Source organism: Podarcis vaucheri, assembly GCF_965113315.1.
Source record: "Podarcis vaucheri genome assembly, chromosome: 17".
Taxonomy (NCBI): Eukaryota; Metazoa; Chordata; class Lepidosauria; order Squamata; family Lacertidae; genus Podarcis; species Podarcis vaucheri.
Genome location: NC_138755.1, coordinates 19838380 through 19856399, shown reverse-complemented (window position 1 = coordinate 19856399; position 18020 = coordinate 19838380). Strand labels below are relative to the sequence as shown.

The 18020-nt window shown below is 45.3% G+C and overlaps 1 protein-coding gene across 1 annotated transcript in view; it reads right to left on the bottom strand.

The window, feature by feature from the left end:
* MUSK (muscle associated receptor tyrosine kinase) overlaps window positions 1–17759 on the bottom strand; it is a 64314-nt gene extending 46555 nt beyond the window's left edge. Inside the window, exons 1-5 of the mRNA XM_082205993.1 lie at window positions 17444–17759; window positions 8405–8531; window positions 6879–7030; window positions 5816–5943; window positions 5539–5680 (exon numbers count right to left, since the gene is read on the bottom strand). Of these exons, the coding sequence (XP_082062119.1) occupies window positions 5539–5680; window positions 5816–5943; window positions 6879–7030; window positions 8405–8531; window positions 17444–17522 (628 nt within the window). The 5' untranslated portion in view covers window positions 17523–17759. The remainder of the gene's footprint in view (window positions 1–5538; window positions 5681–5815; window positions 5944–6878; window positions 7031–8404; window positions 8532–17443) is intronic.
* Window positions 17760–18020: the final 261 nt, after the last annotated feature.

Below are 18020 nucleotides of genomic sequence, written 5' to 3'. Positions count from 1 at the left end.
ACTGACTAAAAACCCCAACAGCATTCTGCATCTCCATCCATATGCTTCAGGGAAATAGTAAAGAATAATTAAAATGGCAACAACAACCATCACTGCAAAGTTTTGATGGTGCCCCAAAGTCTTAAGTGAATCAGGACAGGAGATCAAGTTATTGCCTAGTAACTTGTGAAGTTCACACAGTCAATCTGGAAGCCTCCTGCTAAAAGAAGTGGAGGCAGGGAAAGGCTTTCATAAAAGAAGGGCTCGGTGGATTGGGCCCATCATCTGTTGGAGGCCAAAGGCACAGGCTGGGCAGCAAACCAAATGAAATCTCACTCTGATCGAAACCAAAAATCCATTTGTTCCCAAGGTACCACAGACACAGCAACAAAAGAAGATGAACCACTGTGTTTTCCTCGTCTCCCCAATAACATTTAATTTATTTATGACATTTATATACCATCATAGTCTTCCAAGGATCTCCTTGGACAAAGAAAGCACCAGTGCACATTAGGGGATACCAGTTTCCACCAACACTAATTATTCTCCCCTGCAAATACACCCCAGGCTGTATGGATTTATTTTTCCTTACTGGTCTCCAGCACTGAACTCAAGCCAGCTGAGGGGGCAAAAATAACCAGATGCAGCCCTTTCGGGGGGAGAACTGGCTCGCGTGGGAAATATTAAGTACCCTCTCACTGCCAACTTCCACATACAAAAAACCTCCCCCTGTTCCAAGCCCAACATTCTGTTAACACAGCAAATGAGGGTTTGGAGATACACACTGGACAACTTGAGAAGCGACATGCCCTCAAGTTTAATGCGGACATTTATCTAACTCCCCTAAGCAAGGAATTCGGGGCCGACTTGGGTGCATGAGAAGAAACACAACAGTCTAGAGACCTGGTCGTGGTCCAGAGAAGAGACCGGGAAGCTAAAGGACCTTCTCCTTTCTCTGAGTTTCATTGTGAAGGTTGCAGTTCTTGCATGTCCCCTGCCAAGGACTAATGATTAAGCGGGGGGGGGGGGATGTTTAGCTTTCGAGATCTGCTTTTTTCTTTTTCTTTTTCTAAAAAATTTTTTATTAAAGATTTTCTTGTTTTACAGAAGTGTAATGTCTCTCATATTTTTTCCATGTAACATTTTTACAAATCCGTTTCATTTGTTGAGGCATTAGGGGGAAGGGGGAAAAAAGAAGGGGTGGAGGGAGGGAAGATGGGTGGGGTGGGGTGGGGTCGGGTGGCGATGTTTCTGTTATGCTTAATGTATGTAGGGTTTGGTGTCAGCATTGCTTGTGCTGTTCACTTGTGTTCCTTTGGTGGTGAGAGAGGTTGGGGTTGGCCTAGGGTGTGATTGTTTCTTTGTTTTCGTGTGTAAGTGGGGTGGGTGGGTGTTTTGGATCAGGTTAGCCATATTGATTCATATGCTGTTGGTGGATTATTGTCATTGTCTTGTTGGGCTGTGTATGTGATAAAGGGGAGCCATACCGGGGTAAAGGCGTCTTCTTCTGTTTGTCCCCGTGTCAGTTTCAGTTTATTGGTTAATTTTTCTAGTAGGGCTGTTTCCCATACTATTTTGTACCATTGGTCCATGCTCACTCCTGACAGGTCTCTCCAGTGTCTGGTTATGGTGTTTCTGGCTGCTGAAAGTAGGTGGATTATGAGTTCTTTGTGGTGTAAATGGGCATTGTTGTCTTGGAAGATGTTTAGTAGGGCCGATGTCTAATATTTGCTTAGTTATTTTACATATTTCTTGTGTGGATGTTTTCCAGAATAGATCTGCTGAAGTCATTTAGGTGCCATCATTCATGCCCACATATCAAGTCCTTTTCACACAGACTTTGCCTTTTGCTACACGCTGGACTGAGCCCAACAAGTTCTCTAGTTTCTCTGGATTTTGTAATGTGGAGAGCACAGTCCTGCGGATGACCGTGAGGTTCTGAGACTGCCACAACTTTGTGACACCCACATGCATCAGCATAATTGTTACAAAGCCCCCTGTTTAAGACATGCACTTTGTTAAACCATGCAGATTGCGTGTGCGAGAGGGAGCCGTTTCCCAATGAGGTACGCACAGCCATTTATCCTGGCTGACTTCCAAATTCTTCAGATAATTGGAAATTTGGATAAATGGGTATGGCAGCCACGCGAGGTTACATTTATACTGCTCTGTGGGGTGAATACACAGTGAATGCACAGAATGAACTTGTGCAATGTGGTGTTTAGATTAAATCGTGTTTGATTAATGGGGTTCTACCGAGTAGACAGTGGCTTGCAAGATTCGCCCATGCCAAATTTCTCGTATGTTCTCTTTCCTCCATCAGTTCCATTGAGCTGTTGTTAGTGTCATCAACCAAACAGAGTTGATGGGTTGGAATATTGCCACTGCAAAGATCATTAATGCTATAAACACTAAAACACAGCACACATGGTCTGAAAATACCTCCGTCTGTTGCATTTCTCTCATTAAGAGCTGCACAACAAAGAAATTGATAAAAGAGATGAATGTTCCAAGTTCTCCAAACAAACAAGCCCTGCATATGTCACAATTTATATATTCATTTTTTTATTAAAAAAAACCTACCAAATTACTTACTGCCATGACCGCATCTTAAGTGCAATGCTTAATTTTGATAGGAGGCAGAATTAAAACAGAAGCTGTGTTAAAATATCATAATTCCTTAAGGGGGGAAGCAATGCAAGTTTGGAACATCTGCAGAAGACTTTTAAGGCCTTTAGTCTGTATCCCTTTCGTCATTGTTTATTTAGAATGAGCATTCCAGTACTGCAAGCAGATAAACCCTTCGAGTGAAGCGTCATATTTGTATGATTTTGCAACATAGAGCAGAACAGTCTGTGCATTAATCAAAGTGAATTAAAGAGATTATTTTGAAGCAGACCATCCCCATTAGTGGCAGTTTTATAAATTAAGAAATCATTTAAGTGCAGGGGAGGAATGTATCAAGGACATAGTGTTCAGAATTTGAATATTTTGTACATTTAGAAGCAAATAAATTGTTGTAAAAGTGCTGCCAACTTCAAATAATAATAAAAATCTATAGGAAAGTACTAAAGAGAGATGGGCAAGGTTAGTTGGTATACTCATTATCAAATATGAATGCTTATGCACAGGGGAAAGTAGTCACAGCTGGAAGTACCATAAAAATAAAAACTTTCTTATTTTTGTAAATGTAGGCATATTTATGTTAAGCCTGAAGAAGAGAAGACTGAGAGCAGTCGTGGTTGGTTGGGTGGTGATCATAGGCTCCAGCTCCTATGGGGCTGAAGACACCTTACTTCACCTCCCCCCAAAGTATGGGGGAAAGGAGCTGAGCCCCCTAATTGTGAGGCGCTGAACGACGCCAGGCCTCTCTGCAATGGTCCGATGTGGCTTCCGCTTGAGTGCAGGAAGTTCCTGCAGCCAATCGGAAGCCCAACCTTGGTTTTTGAATGGTTTCAGGAGTTGAACGGACTCCCAGAACGGATTAAGTTCAAGAACCAAGGTCCCACTGTAGTCGCCAGGGGTCCAACATGACAGAGTGCCCAAGATGGACCTCAAAATGCTTCCTCCCCAGCTACAGTCAGAAAGTTCTGCCAATTAATATTGGATTGAGGACATGAAGGCTCATTTAGAGAGATAAAAGCCAATGGCTACTGCCTAGAAATTGCTGATTCTGGTTCCACTTATACATTACCCATAAGGTGTGTTTGCTTCTATCTCTGTGATTGTTCTCACAGCATAAAAGGTAAAAGGACCCCTGACCGTTAGGTCCAGTCACGGACGACTCTGGGGTTGCAGCGCTCATCTTTACTGGCCAAGGGAACCGGCGTTTGTCCGCAGACATGTGGCCAGCATGACTAAGCCGCTTCTGGCGAACCAGAGCAGCACACGGAAACACCGTTTACCTTCCCGCCGGAGCAGTGCGTATTTATCTACTTGCACTTTGACGTGCTTTCGAACTGCTAGGTTGGCAGGAGCAGGGACCGAGCAACAGGAGCTCACCTTGTCGCGGGGGTTCGAACCGCCGACTTTCTGATCGGCAAGCCCTAGGCTCAGTGGTTTAGACCACAGCGCCACCCGCGTCTCACAGCATATTCAGTTCTTTTCAGACCATGTGATTACGTATCATTGCTAATATGATTATGTGGCATGTTAGTGACGTAGAAGGATGGGCTGCTAGTATGGTCTAGTCCACGTGGCTGGAAGATCTAGATTAGGATGGGGAACCTGTAGAACTCCAACTGTCTGCATAACTCCAACTACTATTAGCCCAGACAAGGCAGGGATTATGGGAGTTCTGTTCCAGCTACATTTCAGGAAGGCCATAGATTTCCCCACCCATGCTGTAGATGTTCCTGGAAGCAACGGTGGAGCAGCTTCAGGGCTGACAGTAACAATATAATTTCTGAAGGAAGGCAGAAATTAGGGAATCTAGGGCAGTGTGTACATGCCATAACGTCTTGACGGAACTATTGAGATAATTGTTGAGGTACCTTCTCCCCTACCTTTCCTAGGGTACCTAAGACCTGTGTGCCTTGCAAGAGTGCAAAAATGAAGAGGTTCAAGCCAGGGACCTTGTGTCACGAGCTCCTCAAGAGACCATTAGTCAGCCCGAGAGACCTCTGTTGTTCTATCATTTGCAGCATTTGTTTATTTTCATATTACAAAACTGCTTATCTGCCTCGAGTGCCTTGTCAGAAAGGCAACATATCAGTGGAATCGAAGTGATCTCATTCTCTGGCACCTTCACAGAAGACCCCATTCGGATGTTACCCATCACCCCAAAATATCTTAGAACGGCTCTAATTTACACCCTGCTAGTAGCAATGGCATGATTAGGAATCCCCAAATGTATGTTCCTAGAAAAGTTTCTTTATTCAGAATTTCCATAGTAACAAAGCTGAGCTTCCCAGAATAGACTGAGTGGTTCACTTTCAGTTCCCTCCTGAAAACTAGGCTAGTCTTTAGGCTCAATATCCCAAGGTCTTTCTTCCAAATGGACATTGGATCCAAAGTTGAGTCTCTAGATGGACCTTAAGGGCCATGAATAATCATAGTTTAGAGGTCCCGGGCCCTAAGGAAGTCAGATTATCCCCCATCACCTTTTCAGTGATGGCTCTGACCTGGTGGAATGCTCTGTCCCATGAGACTAGGGCCCTTCAGGATTTAATCTCCTTCCGTCAGGCCTGTAAGACAGAGCTATTCCGCCTGGCCTTTTATTTGAATTCAGCCTAATCTTTTATTTCCCTTCCCTTCCCTTCCCTCCCCCTCCCCTTTTATGAATATCACCCACTCTGAGACTCCACAGCTAATTTTCCCCTGGCCTCCTCGCTGGCCCAAGTAGGACCAACTCAGCTAGCTAGCCCTGGGGATTATCTAACTGATTTTTTATTTTTGAATTTTAATGTTATTCATGTTTTTATACTGTATTTTATGCTGCTTTTATAATTAAGTATTTTAAAGTGTTTTAAATTTGTTGTTAGCCGCTCTGAGCGGGGTATAATTAAAAAGTTATGATGATAATGATGATGATGATGATGATGATGATGGATCACTCACCTTCCACTTCCAAAGTTACAGGCTTTGAGTACGCCGTCCCAAGGCTGTTCTTTGCCATACACCAATAGTGGCCACTGTCTTCTCTTCGAACATTATGAATCCTCAAGTTGCCTGATTCAAGAATAGCAATCCGAGCATTTTCCTGCCAGAAAAAAAGGCCCAGAGTGAGAAAGGAAGGGATTTGTTTTACTCCAGGGCTAATGAGCTTTCAGACGATGGGTCAATAAGGGTATTTTGAACCCAGAGCCACCACTCACACCTGAAACGGGTTGCTCACCTTTATAACATTTTCTCCTTTGATCCACGATACTGAAGGTTTGGGGTTCCCCATCGTAGTGCATGGAAGAACAGCCTTTAGACCTTCTATTACTTTCACATTGGAAGGTGGGCGGGTTATTTTGGGTTCTAGAACAAAAAAGGTCAAAATGAGATGGAGATAGCGATAGCTGCCACATATTCAAAAGTCAAGTAAGACTATAAAAAGGAGGGTGGGGGAGACAACAGCCCTGTTTTCCTCTCACTATTTGTGCTATAGGTATACTCACTTTCTTATAGTTCAGAGCAGAAACAAAGGTTTCCCTAAACCCCTGTCGGGGACTGGGCAGGGGAGGAATGATGGAGACCACCTCCCCAGGCTGACCCTTCCAGGGAGGAGGAAGAGGGAGACAGTATAGATTTACAACAGGGGTTTGTGGGAGGTCACAGCTCAGAGGCAAATGAGGGGAAAGTTGGGGAATAATGGGAGACAAGGAGGCAGAACCGAAATGGCAGCTGGCTGACACGGTGCCTTTAGAAAGCATTCCAGACCCTCCTTTCCCTTCCTCCCCCACAACAAACACTCTGTGAGGTGAGTGGGGCTGAGAGACTTCAGAGGAGTGTGACTAGCCCAAGGTCACCCAGCAGCTGCATGTGGAGGAGCAGGGAAGCAAACCCAGTTCACCAGATTACAAGTCCACCTCTCTTAACCACTAGACCACACTGGCTCACTGTAAGTTATCCTGACTACGCATCCCTGAAGTTGGGTGTCTCATGAGGCAACTGCCACAGCTATGAGCAATTCATAACCATGTCCCAAATCACAAGGGCAGAAAGAGACTGAAACAAAGGCTGCATCTACACAGCTATAAAAAAACGCTCTGGGGAAAAACGTTTTAAAGCTCACAATGGAAAATTTCACAGTGCCCTCCAGTGTCACGGTGTTATAACACATTTATAACTTTTTTTTTACTAGTGTAGTAGAGTCCATATAGTATTAAGGCAAATAATATATTGTGCCCTGTTTTCTTTTCCATGTGAAGACAAAACCAACTTTACGTTCAGTATGGAGTGTGTATACTCACTCATTTTCACCTGCAATGCCCCACATCTTTCTGCCGGTACCCCTACGCCATTGTTTGCAGTGCAGCAATAGACTCCATCATCACTTTCCTCCACACTCAGAATCGTCAGGAGCTGCCCATTTTTCTCTATGCTATACCGTGTGTCAAAGAACCTGAAAAATACATTTAAGTGCATTAAAGGGGGCATTTTAAAAGATGCACGTTACAGACCTGAGCTTATTCACTTGTTGTGAAATGTGGGCTTATCACATTCAGATATGTGAAATAGGCGTACACCTATTTTCTTTTTTTCAAAAATGTGTGGAAATTAATGTGCGGCACCAGCAAATACAAACTTAGGATGGGGAGTAATAACTGGCAGAAAAATAGCTGTGGAGCTTAAGTTGGTTACAAATGTTGGGTGCCTGCCCCTCTCTCTTGCAGTGGCAAGAACCCATGGGGTCCCAGGTAATCACACTGGATCTGTGCTCCTTTGAAGAACTGAAGACACGGCAGAGACCGTCGTGGCATGAAGAAAAAATGGTTTATTCACCCAATTCAAAGTGCTGGCTTTGACCTATGAAACCTTAAATGGCTCAGGACCGCAATACCTCAAGGACCGCCTGTTTCCATGTGAACCTACCTGGACCCTGAGATCGCCTTCTGAGGTCCTCCTTCGTGTGCCTCCTCCTCGAGATGTCCGGAGGGTGGCAACACGAGAATGGGGCCTTCTCTGCAGTGGCTTCCCGTCTGTGGAATGCTCTCCCCAGGGAAGTTCGCCTGGCACCTTCAATACACACCTTTAGGCGCCAGGCAAAAACATTCCTTTTTAACCAGGCCTGTGGTTGATCTTATTGACATCAAATCTCCTTTTAGAATGTGGTTTGATGTTATATGTTGTGGTCTTGTTTGTGAACCGCCCTGAGACCTCTGGGCATAGGGTGGTGTATAAATTGAATGAATGAATAAAATATTTATTTTATTTGGAAGGAGTCCAGATCTTACACCATAGTCCTTTCAAGAGGTGCTGGTAACCCACAAAGCAGTGCAGGCACCCTTCAGCCAACCTGCCCAAGATGGCTCTCAGCTCTTCTTCCTCCTCCTTCCTCTCAGCCACCCTTGCTCCCAGAGCAGTTACCCTGGCAACCTTCCAAATCCCCACTCTCGGTTCACACCTCAGGGCTATAGCTATCAACTTTCCCCCCTTTTTAAGGGAAATTCCCTTATTCCGAATAGGATTCCTCACAAAAAAAGGGAAAAGTTGACAGCTATGCTCCGGGCAAGGGAGAAGGAGTTCTCTCATATTGTTAATGAATTGTTCTTTTGATCACTGTAGCTCAGTCATGTTGTTTTGCATAAGCTAGGCCAGGATTTCCTCTGCAGCTTGCATTCTGCTTTCATATCCCAAATAACCCAAATCCTAGCATTTATTAATTTCTAGGATTTAGGGAGGGGTCCCCTCCTTAAATCTATAACAGTATTTTTGCATCGGTTTTCGCTAATTCATTTGTGGCGATGCCAACATCTTTTGCCCACGTAATTTTTACCTGATGGGAATGTTATTGCGAGTCCATGTGATCTCTGCCTGAGGATAAGCCTCGACTACACACTCAAAGATGGCCACCTCTTCGACTTGGGCATCCACTGTTTCAAGAGAAGCGGTGATGATGGGCGCTGCAAACAGAAGGAGGAAAAAGAAAGATGGCTTAAGAACACTAGTCACGTTCATGGTAGACTCTTGAGTTCACTCAAAAGAAATATACTTGTCTTTTATGCACAAAGCAAGCCCTCAGGGCAAATTAGAAGACAAAACCAGTTACACCCAACTGAAAGTTATCAAGATGAAGGACAATGAAGAGACAATCAGGTAATTTGGGATGAGGGAGAAATTCCATTCAGTTCAGTTTTATTTTTATTTTTTTAAAAATATTTTTTATTAACAGACCAATCAAATCAAATCACATAGATTCCAAATTACAAAGCCAAATTTTAAATTTTTGGTTGGGGGTACCCATATTTCAAGTTCCGAAAGGTATCCAATCCTCTTGTTGCTGCTGCTTTAATGTCCACAAATCTGTCCAAATAATGTTCACAATTCTATCCAATCCTTTCTTGTTGTTTTTCACATCTCTTCTTGTTATTTTCATATATTTTTCATTTCTCTTTGTCTTTGTGACCTCTGATAGTCTCCACAAGCGGGTTGAAACAAATTTATAATCCTGTGTGGGTTTTTCTATTCGTCCAAGAGTTATATTCAGATGGCTACCGTATTTCATCACTTCCATAAAGAAAAACACTCTTACCGTCTACTCGTTAAATTTTCACAGGTCTGTCACTGCCTTTCTCAGTCCTCTGAGGAGGTTCTGCCAGGAAGCCAATATGAAAACAAAGCTTCCTCCTCCCGATCATCAATCTTTCGACAGAAGCTGCCAAGATGGCGACTCCCTTTTTATTGCTGCGTCATCAAAAGCCCTTGTTCTTTTCTCGATCTCCATAAGCCAAACTTTTGGTTAGTAATTCATTTCCACACAGTTTTTAATCGTCCTGCTTAGGTCAGTTATGCGACGGTTCTTTCTTGTGGAGGGGTTATTGGTTAATCACATAGAAGAAAAGGAAAAAAGTTTTTTCCCCCATCCAGTCCCACTCCGACATACTGAACCTTTGATGTATCTTCTTCATGCTATATTCCGTTAAATCCAACCCGTCGCTCTACTTTCACAGAGGTCACTTCAATTAGCAGTCTTCACTCCCGTTCTTCACTTGAAATATGTGCATTTGCTTCTTTCTAATTGTTTATTTCAAGCTGCTGCAGCCAGTGCGCGATCAGAGACAGCGTCCGGAAGAGCCAGACCCACACAAGGGCTTTGTGCTTAGTAGCCTCACCCTCTTCTTTCGAATCCGGGGGTGATTTATGGCCACAGCAGGCAAGGCAGTGTTCCCCATGTCCTTGGGACAACAAGGGAAGCTGCATACTCCCATATCAGCCTCTTAATTACCTGGTGTGAGCCGGAGAGATGGTATTGGCGGCCCTCTTCCAATGCGCCCCTGGTGCCCCCCCCCCACGTTCAGTTCAGTTTTAAAGGCAATCCTACCCAATGCACACTTTACAAAGCAATGTATGAATTGAAAGACAGCCATCCTTCAAAAACCACACTTCTCTGAAACTGGCACTCCTCCAAATTTTGCAATGCCATTCTCAGTTAATTGCTGATGTGTGCAAAACCTAAAATGGTAGAAATGAGCAAGACCTCATTTAAAAAATATTAAGTGTAGAAGATGAATCTACTGCGGCAGAAGATGCCCCCTAGGCCTAGGCCATTTAGAACTTCAGAGATAAGAACTGGCATCAGCATTTTGATGCAAACATCTCCTAATAATCCATTTTATGCTGTTTTGACTAATATGCACATTTTTTGCCTAGTGTTTTTCCCTAATATGATGCGCTCTAGTGATATTTCCTTGAATGGGGGCAATTTTATGTAAACCTTCCTGTATTTACATTATTTGGTCAGAGAACTGCACCAGAAAATTAGGAGAATTTCTTACTTCACAGGTAGTTGTATTCCATTTTGCAAGGTTCGAATGAGGTACTTTCTCGTTAAAATGCAAACAAAGTTGACTTTCTACCCCCTTTCCCAAATACAGGGCATACTTCGCTTCTTTTTCTTTGGAGGTGTAGCAGATTTTGTGAGACAGCTGACAAATACACACACACACACACACACACACACACATATATATAACACCCTGTTTAATCCAAGGCCTTGGAGAACTGTAAATACTTTTATATCTTGTCACAAAGTTATGATTAATGGAGATCAAAAGGGCGCCTCCTGTGAATTCTTTTTCCTTTTCTTGGCGTACGAAGGCACACAGCAAACAATTCTTTCAATGTATGTTTGCCAAAGACATCCATCCAGTACCGGGCGAATTAGATATTGCTGACAGATCCGTTTTGCACTTTCTCTACAGCACACAACAGAGAATGCTACAAGCAGCTGGGAGAATCCCCTGACCATCTAAGGATGCTAAAACACTGCCCTCCTTACAGATAAATTACCAAATGGGCATCATGAGTGAGGCAAGTTTATGCTTGAGAGTCAAAACATCTGTCTCTTAGAAAGCCCTAAGCATGGATGAGACCTGGATCAGGGATGGTCGAACCTAACGGTTGGATTTTTTCTCAGTTTTATCTGTTCCCTGGCATGCATTCAAATGGGTCTAGTAACATGCTGGTTTGGGTATCCAGCTTCCACCTGAGATCCCACTAATGAAATCCTCAGTAATGAGTGCTAAATTGTGGGTGAACATATCAGACAACACAGCGATTCTTCAAACAGCTCTTGTTTATTCACAGGCCAGAACCGAACTGAACTGAAGGGTTCAGCCAGCCTGCTTCTATAGAGCTCCAGTACAACATAACTGTAACAACTTTCTGTAACTATCCAATCACTGAACGTCACTTTTGATCCCTTATTTGCATATGTGGACCTGAGTGAAAACTATCTATAGTATTCCCCTGCTGGCCCAGGGTGAGAACTTCAGTACATAACAATGAGGATTTGTTTTTAAAGATTGCCACTAAAAAAGTAACATATGAATATAGCAGGCTGTTCGTTGAAGGAAAACTATATGAAAATGATGTACCGTTGGTACCTAACACCGAGTAAAATTGTGAAAATGTATAGAACTAGTTCAAATCTGTGTTGGAAATGTAAAGGGAAAGAGGGTACCTTTTACCGTATGTGGTGGTCTTGTAGAGTGGTAAAAGGCTTCTGGGAAATGATACACAATGAGTTAAAGAAAACGTTTAAGAAAACTTTTGTTTAGTTGGACTCCTCGGCAGGTTTTGAATAAACATACACAAATTTATTGAGGCTTAACATAGTAGATAGATAATATAAGGATGTATACAATTTTATAATATACCCACCCTCCACTCCCTTAGAGCAGTGTTTCCCAACCACTGTTCCGCGGCACACTAGTGTGCCGCGAGATGTTGCCTGGTCTGCCGCGGGAAAAATTAAAAAATTCGAAAGATTTTTTTTTAAAAAAAAGTCAAATTTTCGATTGGGGCGCCGTCACTAGATGACCCCTGGGGTTCCCTCCCTCCCTCCCTCTCTGCGCCTCCCTCCTCCTCCTCCTCCGGGGAGGCCCTTCCTGGCTCTCGGCCAAGGCTTGGCGGCTGCCACTCACTCACTTGCTCGCCCACCCGTCCCTCCATCCCTGCACCCGGCCTCTCCCCCTCCGTCCCCGGCGCAGGGGCTGCCGGGATCCGTAGTCCCCTCGCCCTTGGGCTCCGCGCCCGCGCGGGGTGCACAAACTACGTTTCCCAGCGTGGCCTGGCGGGCCGGGCGTTTTGTTTGAAGCGCTCTTCTCCCGGCCATGGAATGAGCGCGGCGGCGGCCGGGCGGGCAGGGGCTCTTCCGCGCAGACCCCGCGCAGCCTGCCTGCGCCCCCGCGGAGATTGGGCGGCAGGATGGAGCCCGGGGATCCCCGCGGAGGCGGAGCGGCAGAGGCGGAGGCTGCCCCCCAGGTAGGGCTGCGTCGGGGGTTTTTTATTTTTGCAATGCTGCATCCGCGCCGGAGGGGATGCATCGGACCGCGGGGAGACCCCTTGGCGGGCGTGCAAGGCAATGCATGTGTGCAGGCGTTGCATGGAGTACAGTGCAATGCAATGGCAACGCGGCGCCCTGCATGCATGCATGCAACTTCCACCGGCGCTCCGGACTTGGCAGGTGAGGGGGGGTCCCCAGTGGGTGGCAGAGAGAGCCGGGAGGGCAAAGGGGAGCCGGGGGGAGCAGCGCTGCTCCCCAAGCCGAGCCCGGGGGGAAACTTCGGCGTCGTTGCGCCGGGTGTTGGAAGCGGAGGCTGGCGGGGGCCCCTCACCTGCAAAACCTGGTCGCCTCTCATATATTTCGTGCATTGCATTCATCGCCCGCTTTCTCCTCCAAGGAGCTCCCGGGGGCGCGCGTGGTTCTCCCCGTGTTATCCTCGCAACAACAGCCCTGCGAGGTGGGTCAGGCAAGTGGCCCAAGGGAGAACCCAGGGATTGTCCTGGCCAAGTGGGGTGATTTGAACCCTGCTCTCTGCCCGGTCTTCGTCCTCATTTAGCCCCCACATGTGCATGACTGTGCATGACTGAGGTTTTCCCCCCTCGTCTTGGCTATGGTGTGAGTCTGTGCTGTTAATTAATGGGGTTCTGCCTTCGGAGAAGATGAGCCAGCCCTCAAGGAGGTGATTATGTAATTTGCTAGCAATTCATGTCCCTCCCGGCGTGACGCTGCGCGCTGACATCACGGGGCTGTAATGGTGGTGTGCCTCGAGATTTTTTTTCATGAAACAAGTGTGCCTTTGCCCAAAAAAGGTTGGGAAACACTGCCTTAGAGCTCAGGGTCTCAGTTTTCTTTTGGCCTTGCTATGGACCTTAGGTTGGTCGCCCTGGTTGTCCGGGGGGCCTGGTAGGAATTTTTCCATTTAGCATTAGGCTTTTTGGGTTTTTTGCGTACCTCGTAGCAATCGTCACAACTTTCGTGGTATTGGTGGGTAGGTTAGGCATTGGAATAATGTGCCGTGGTGTCGAAGGGCTAGGTGTGGCCATCGCCTACGCCTTCAATTTTTGGGTATTCCGTTAAAGGAAGCTGGCGGTCGTGTACTCTGTCCGATGCCTGCTTGGCGGGAGGCCATGGCACGACCCTCGGTGACATCAGGGGAGAGCTTATAGTTGGATTAGCATCAACAGGCTCCACCTACTGGTGAATAAACCCCCCTTTCAGGCTCACCCCTCTCTGAGGGGGTGGAGTCAGCTGATATAATCCAATGCCTAAGCCAATACCTTTTCACTTGCTGTAATCAATAAAGTTGTGGCCTTTTCTTGCCCATGAACCTTATATCACGTGTCCTCGTGTTTTCATTCCACTACGCGGGGATCGGGTCCTCGAACCACAATAGGATGTTCCTATTTTCATCGGATAAATGTTGGAGGGTATGTGGGATCTAATATTCATTCTCTCACTGGAGCTCTGTACTGAGCCATTTTTTTGCAAAAAAAGACATTCCTAGGGTTTTCTTGACAGCTTGTTTGCATCTTAAAAGTCTTGTGTGACACATGATGATCCACATAAGCCTGACATCCTTTGGCTTTCTCAAGAAAAATAATAATTCAAGTGTGGGTGTTTCTTTGAGAGATCACGATTCCTTCGTGCAGAGTTAAGGAAAGAATGCCATCCATTTTGGGGGGTTGCATCCAGCTACTAAATCATTTCCACACTCAAAGTGGATTTTCTCCTCTGCTGTACCCATGGAAGTTGTTCCTTATGCACAATGATTTAGCTGGATACAAGTCTTTCTTTCTTCGCGCTTAGACAACAAAATCTGCCATGGCACCAGTTTTCGTGGGCCAGGCAGCTAATTAGGAGCTAATGTTTTCAACTTGTGACTCAGCCTGTTCTATTTACAAAAGCTGTTGACAGCATTATGCAGTTGGATTGTGGGCACAATCTTACCGCCAGTATTTTAATTAAGTTCATACAAACACTTCTTTGAAATATTTGTGTAAATCTTCCTCCCAGCACATTCCCCCCCTCCCACCACCATGTGAAAAATAATTTATAAGTAGTGTTCATCCTGAACTGATAAAAACTGTTTGCACAACCCATGGTCTTAGCAGCCAACCTCTGTGCTACGTGCAATTGAGTATCTGCTTCATCCAGTGCTTTGGTGAATTTTTAAATGAAAATCATAGCTTGGCAGGCAGTAACCAAGAGCAGAAAAGTGGCTGCTAACTCTTTCCCTTTCTGCTATAGGTAAAGGTAAAGGGACCCCTGACCATTAGGTCCAGTCGTGACCAACTCTGGGGTTCTCTCTGGTTTAAACTCTCTGGTTTAACCCACAGCGCCACCCGCGTCCCCTTTCTGCTATATGTCCACCCAAAAGTTCACCTGTCAATCTGCTTTCTCAGCTAAGTAGGGAAAGGTACAGGCTCTCCAAATTTCTCTCTCACAGGGGAGAAAGCCATGGGGAGTCGAATATGGGGACGGTGTTGAACAGACAAAGCAGGTTCTCCTTCATGGAGAGCACGTGTTGTGGTGGGAGCAACCATGACATCCCCTGTTGCTGAGCGGGTTAGTTTGGATGGCCACGAATTTGATTGGACACCTTCAATTGTTGCTGGGGAAAATTTATTGTTGCAATTTTATTTGATTGATGGGGGTGCTATATATGTTCCCTGCGTGCAGCGTTGAGCTTCCTCTTTTCGCTGCACACATCAGATTACTGCCCAACCTCACTTTATTTAGGGTTTGTTCGCGCTGACCTTGCTATGCCTGTCATGGGGTGGTTTGCTTTGGAGCAGGGGCCTGGTAGGAATTTTACCATTTGGCTGATTGGCTGGTGCCATTTCGGTTTTGCCTACCGTGTAGCAAATCATCACAACTTGTAAGGTTGCGGTTAAAGGTAAAGGTAAAGGGACCCCTGACCATTAGGTCGAGTCGTGACCGACTCTGGGGTTGCGGCGCTCATCTCTCTTTATTGGCCGAGGGAGCCGGCATACAGCTTCCGGGTCATGTGGCCAGCATGAGCAGTGCACGGAAACGCGTTTACCTTCCCGCCGGAGCGGTACCTATTTATCTACTTGCACTTTGACGTGATTTCGAACTGCTAGGTTGGCAGGAGCAGGGACCGAACAATGGGAACTCACCCCATCGCGGGGATTCAAACCACCGACCTTCTGATCGGCAAGTCCTAGGCTCTGTGGTTTAACCCACAGTGTCACCCACACCCCTACAAGGTTGTGGTTAGGCATTGTTTAATTTTTGGTTGGTGGTAGGGGTATGGTTGGCTGTGCCTGCCCCTCCAATGCTGCTGCTGCAAGGGTATCCCATTAAAGGAATCCAGGGGCTCGCCATGCTTTTGTTCGAACCCCTGGCAAGGTGCTAGGGCCATGCAAGAGCCCCTGGGAGCATTTGGGGAGAGGGGAGAGCCTGGTGCCCAGCTTTATTCTCTCCCCAAAATTGTTTTCCCTTACTGACTTCCACAGGGGTGCGGTTGTCCGTTCTGTTCCTACCTCCAAGTGGTAACAGATAGTCGCTAACCAATGCCTAAGCAACCACTCACATACTGTAATTCAATAAAGTTGTGGCCAAAATTATGCCAAAAAACAAAACAAAAAGGATGTGCGAACCATGTTTTTATTCAGAGGTGCCTTAGGAGTCCTTGACATGCAAAAGGTGCTGAACAGACAGAAAGTTAAGCAGCCTCCTTTTCTATGACTTGCCCTCCTTCTTCAATGTCAACCTTTCTCAGAGTTGCCTTTAAAAAATAGAGAACAATGTGGGGAGGATCACCAAACCTCCAGAAATGTGTCACTTGGGCCCTAAACAGATCTGTAAAATGTCAGCTGAAGACATCGTTTACAAACTGAAGTCTGAAAATTAAAAACTGAAGTCCGTCAAAGTTTAAACTGGATCATGCGCCATAGAGGTATGACACTCTATGCAATTGCATATATTTAAGAGATATAGTTACACATCCTCAAATGCATAGGTAGATTTAAAACATACCGTATTTTTTCGTGCATAAGACTTTTACGTGCATTTACAAAAAAAAAAGGTTTAAAATTGGGGCTCGTCTTATACATGGGTAGAGCTGAGGGGTGTTTTCTTAATTTGGAGTCCCCCAAAATAGGGGGCATCTTATACATGGAAAAATACGGTATAAAGCAGGAATAGGTCCGACTGAAATTGAATGCTGTTAACTGTTCAGAAGACTGCAATGAATATTTGGATCTGTGTGCATGAAACATATATAGCCATATGAGAAGATCTGTCTATCGATCTGTATTTCAATGCATCTTTTAAAATGTGTATTCTATCTGAATGTGATTTCTATATGGGCTTTCAGGATAAATATTTGACGTATTTTGTTTTGTTTTGTTTTTAGCTGAATCATGCAAGGAGCGCCAAAGTCAGTGGATAAACAGATGAGGCTACAGTCCCATGCAAATTTAACTAGAGGAAAGCCCTATTGAACACAGTAGGGCTTACAAACAAGCATAGAATTGCAGTGTTAAATTCTAATCCGCACCTTGGTCTGGGAGATACAAATCACATCAGTTAGCTTGCACTGAATGGGCAAAGATCAAATTCCTCAAGCATCCCTATATCTTCCTATCTGGCACACTTCTGAAGATTTATCTCATGCAGCCTGATGGTCTTATCTATTTACTTACAAGTCGTACAGAGTTCAGTGGGACTTAGTCTCAAAGGATTGTTAGCTGGAGCATATTCCAGCACAGGAAAAAGGTTTCTGTCTTATCACTTGTGTTTAACACGATACGGAGGATAAGCAGCCTTCCCACGCAAATAGCCCAGAGAAATTCCTTCCTCCATCACAGCGCCACTGATACGGCAGTTTTGTAAACACAAAAGAGACACCGGTTCTCCTTCGAAGACAATCGCAGGTACAGTGCTGGGAGAAAGGAGTTCCCTTGTGAAAATTTCTGCTGCTTGTATATCGATCACAGGCTTCGGAGCAAGTATAAAACTGGGGGCAAAGAAAATAGAAGATGGACATTTGCTTATACCAACCTTTAGGAGATTTCTCAGCCAAGCTGAAGGCCGCAAGAGTGAAGAAATGGACCAGTGGAATGTTGAGAGCGTCTTTCATGATTAATCCAGGAGGGAGAAAGGGATATGTCTCCTTCAGCCAAAGGCAGGCATATTCCTTCGTGGCGGCTTCCCGTTGAAGCACGGATTGCTGCAACGTCCCTCTCAGCCACTGTCCCTGCTGTGGGTACTAAGTATAATCAGGAATCCTCACACTTGCTTGCAGTGATGGACAGGACCAGCTGCTGTGCTTCCACTTAGGTCAGTATCAAAACGTGGGGGCTCATGAAACAAGAGAACACAAATCCCTTTAGTATTCCTTCTAAGCAAACATTCGGCAGCAGACAATGCCCTCGATGCCTTTCTAATATAATAGCTGGAGCCAGGGCGACAGAAAATGCCCGGCCTCTGCTGTGGCCAAGAGCTGACAAACTCAGTGTTCTTTCATGTTTCATTTGTATTTATTAAATTTGTATACTGCCTTTCATGATGCTCTTTTTTCTAGAAAAATAGGTGCCAGAACGCGCCCTTGTTCTCTTAGAAGGGCAATGGCGCCCAC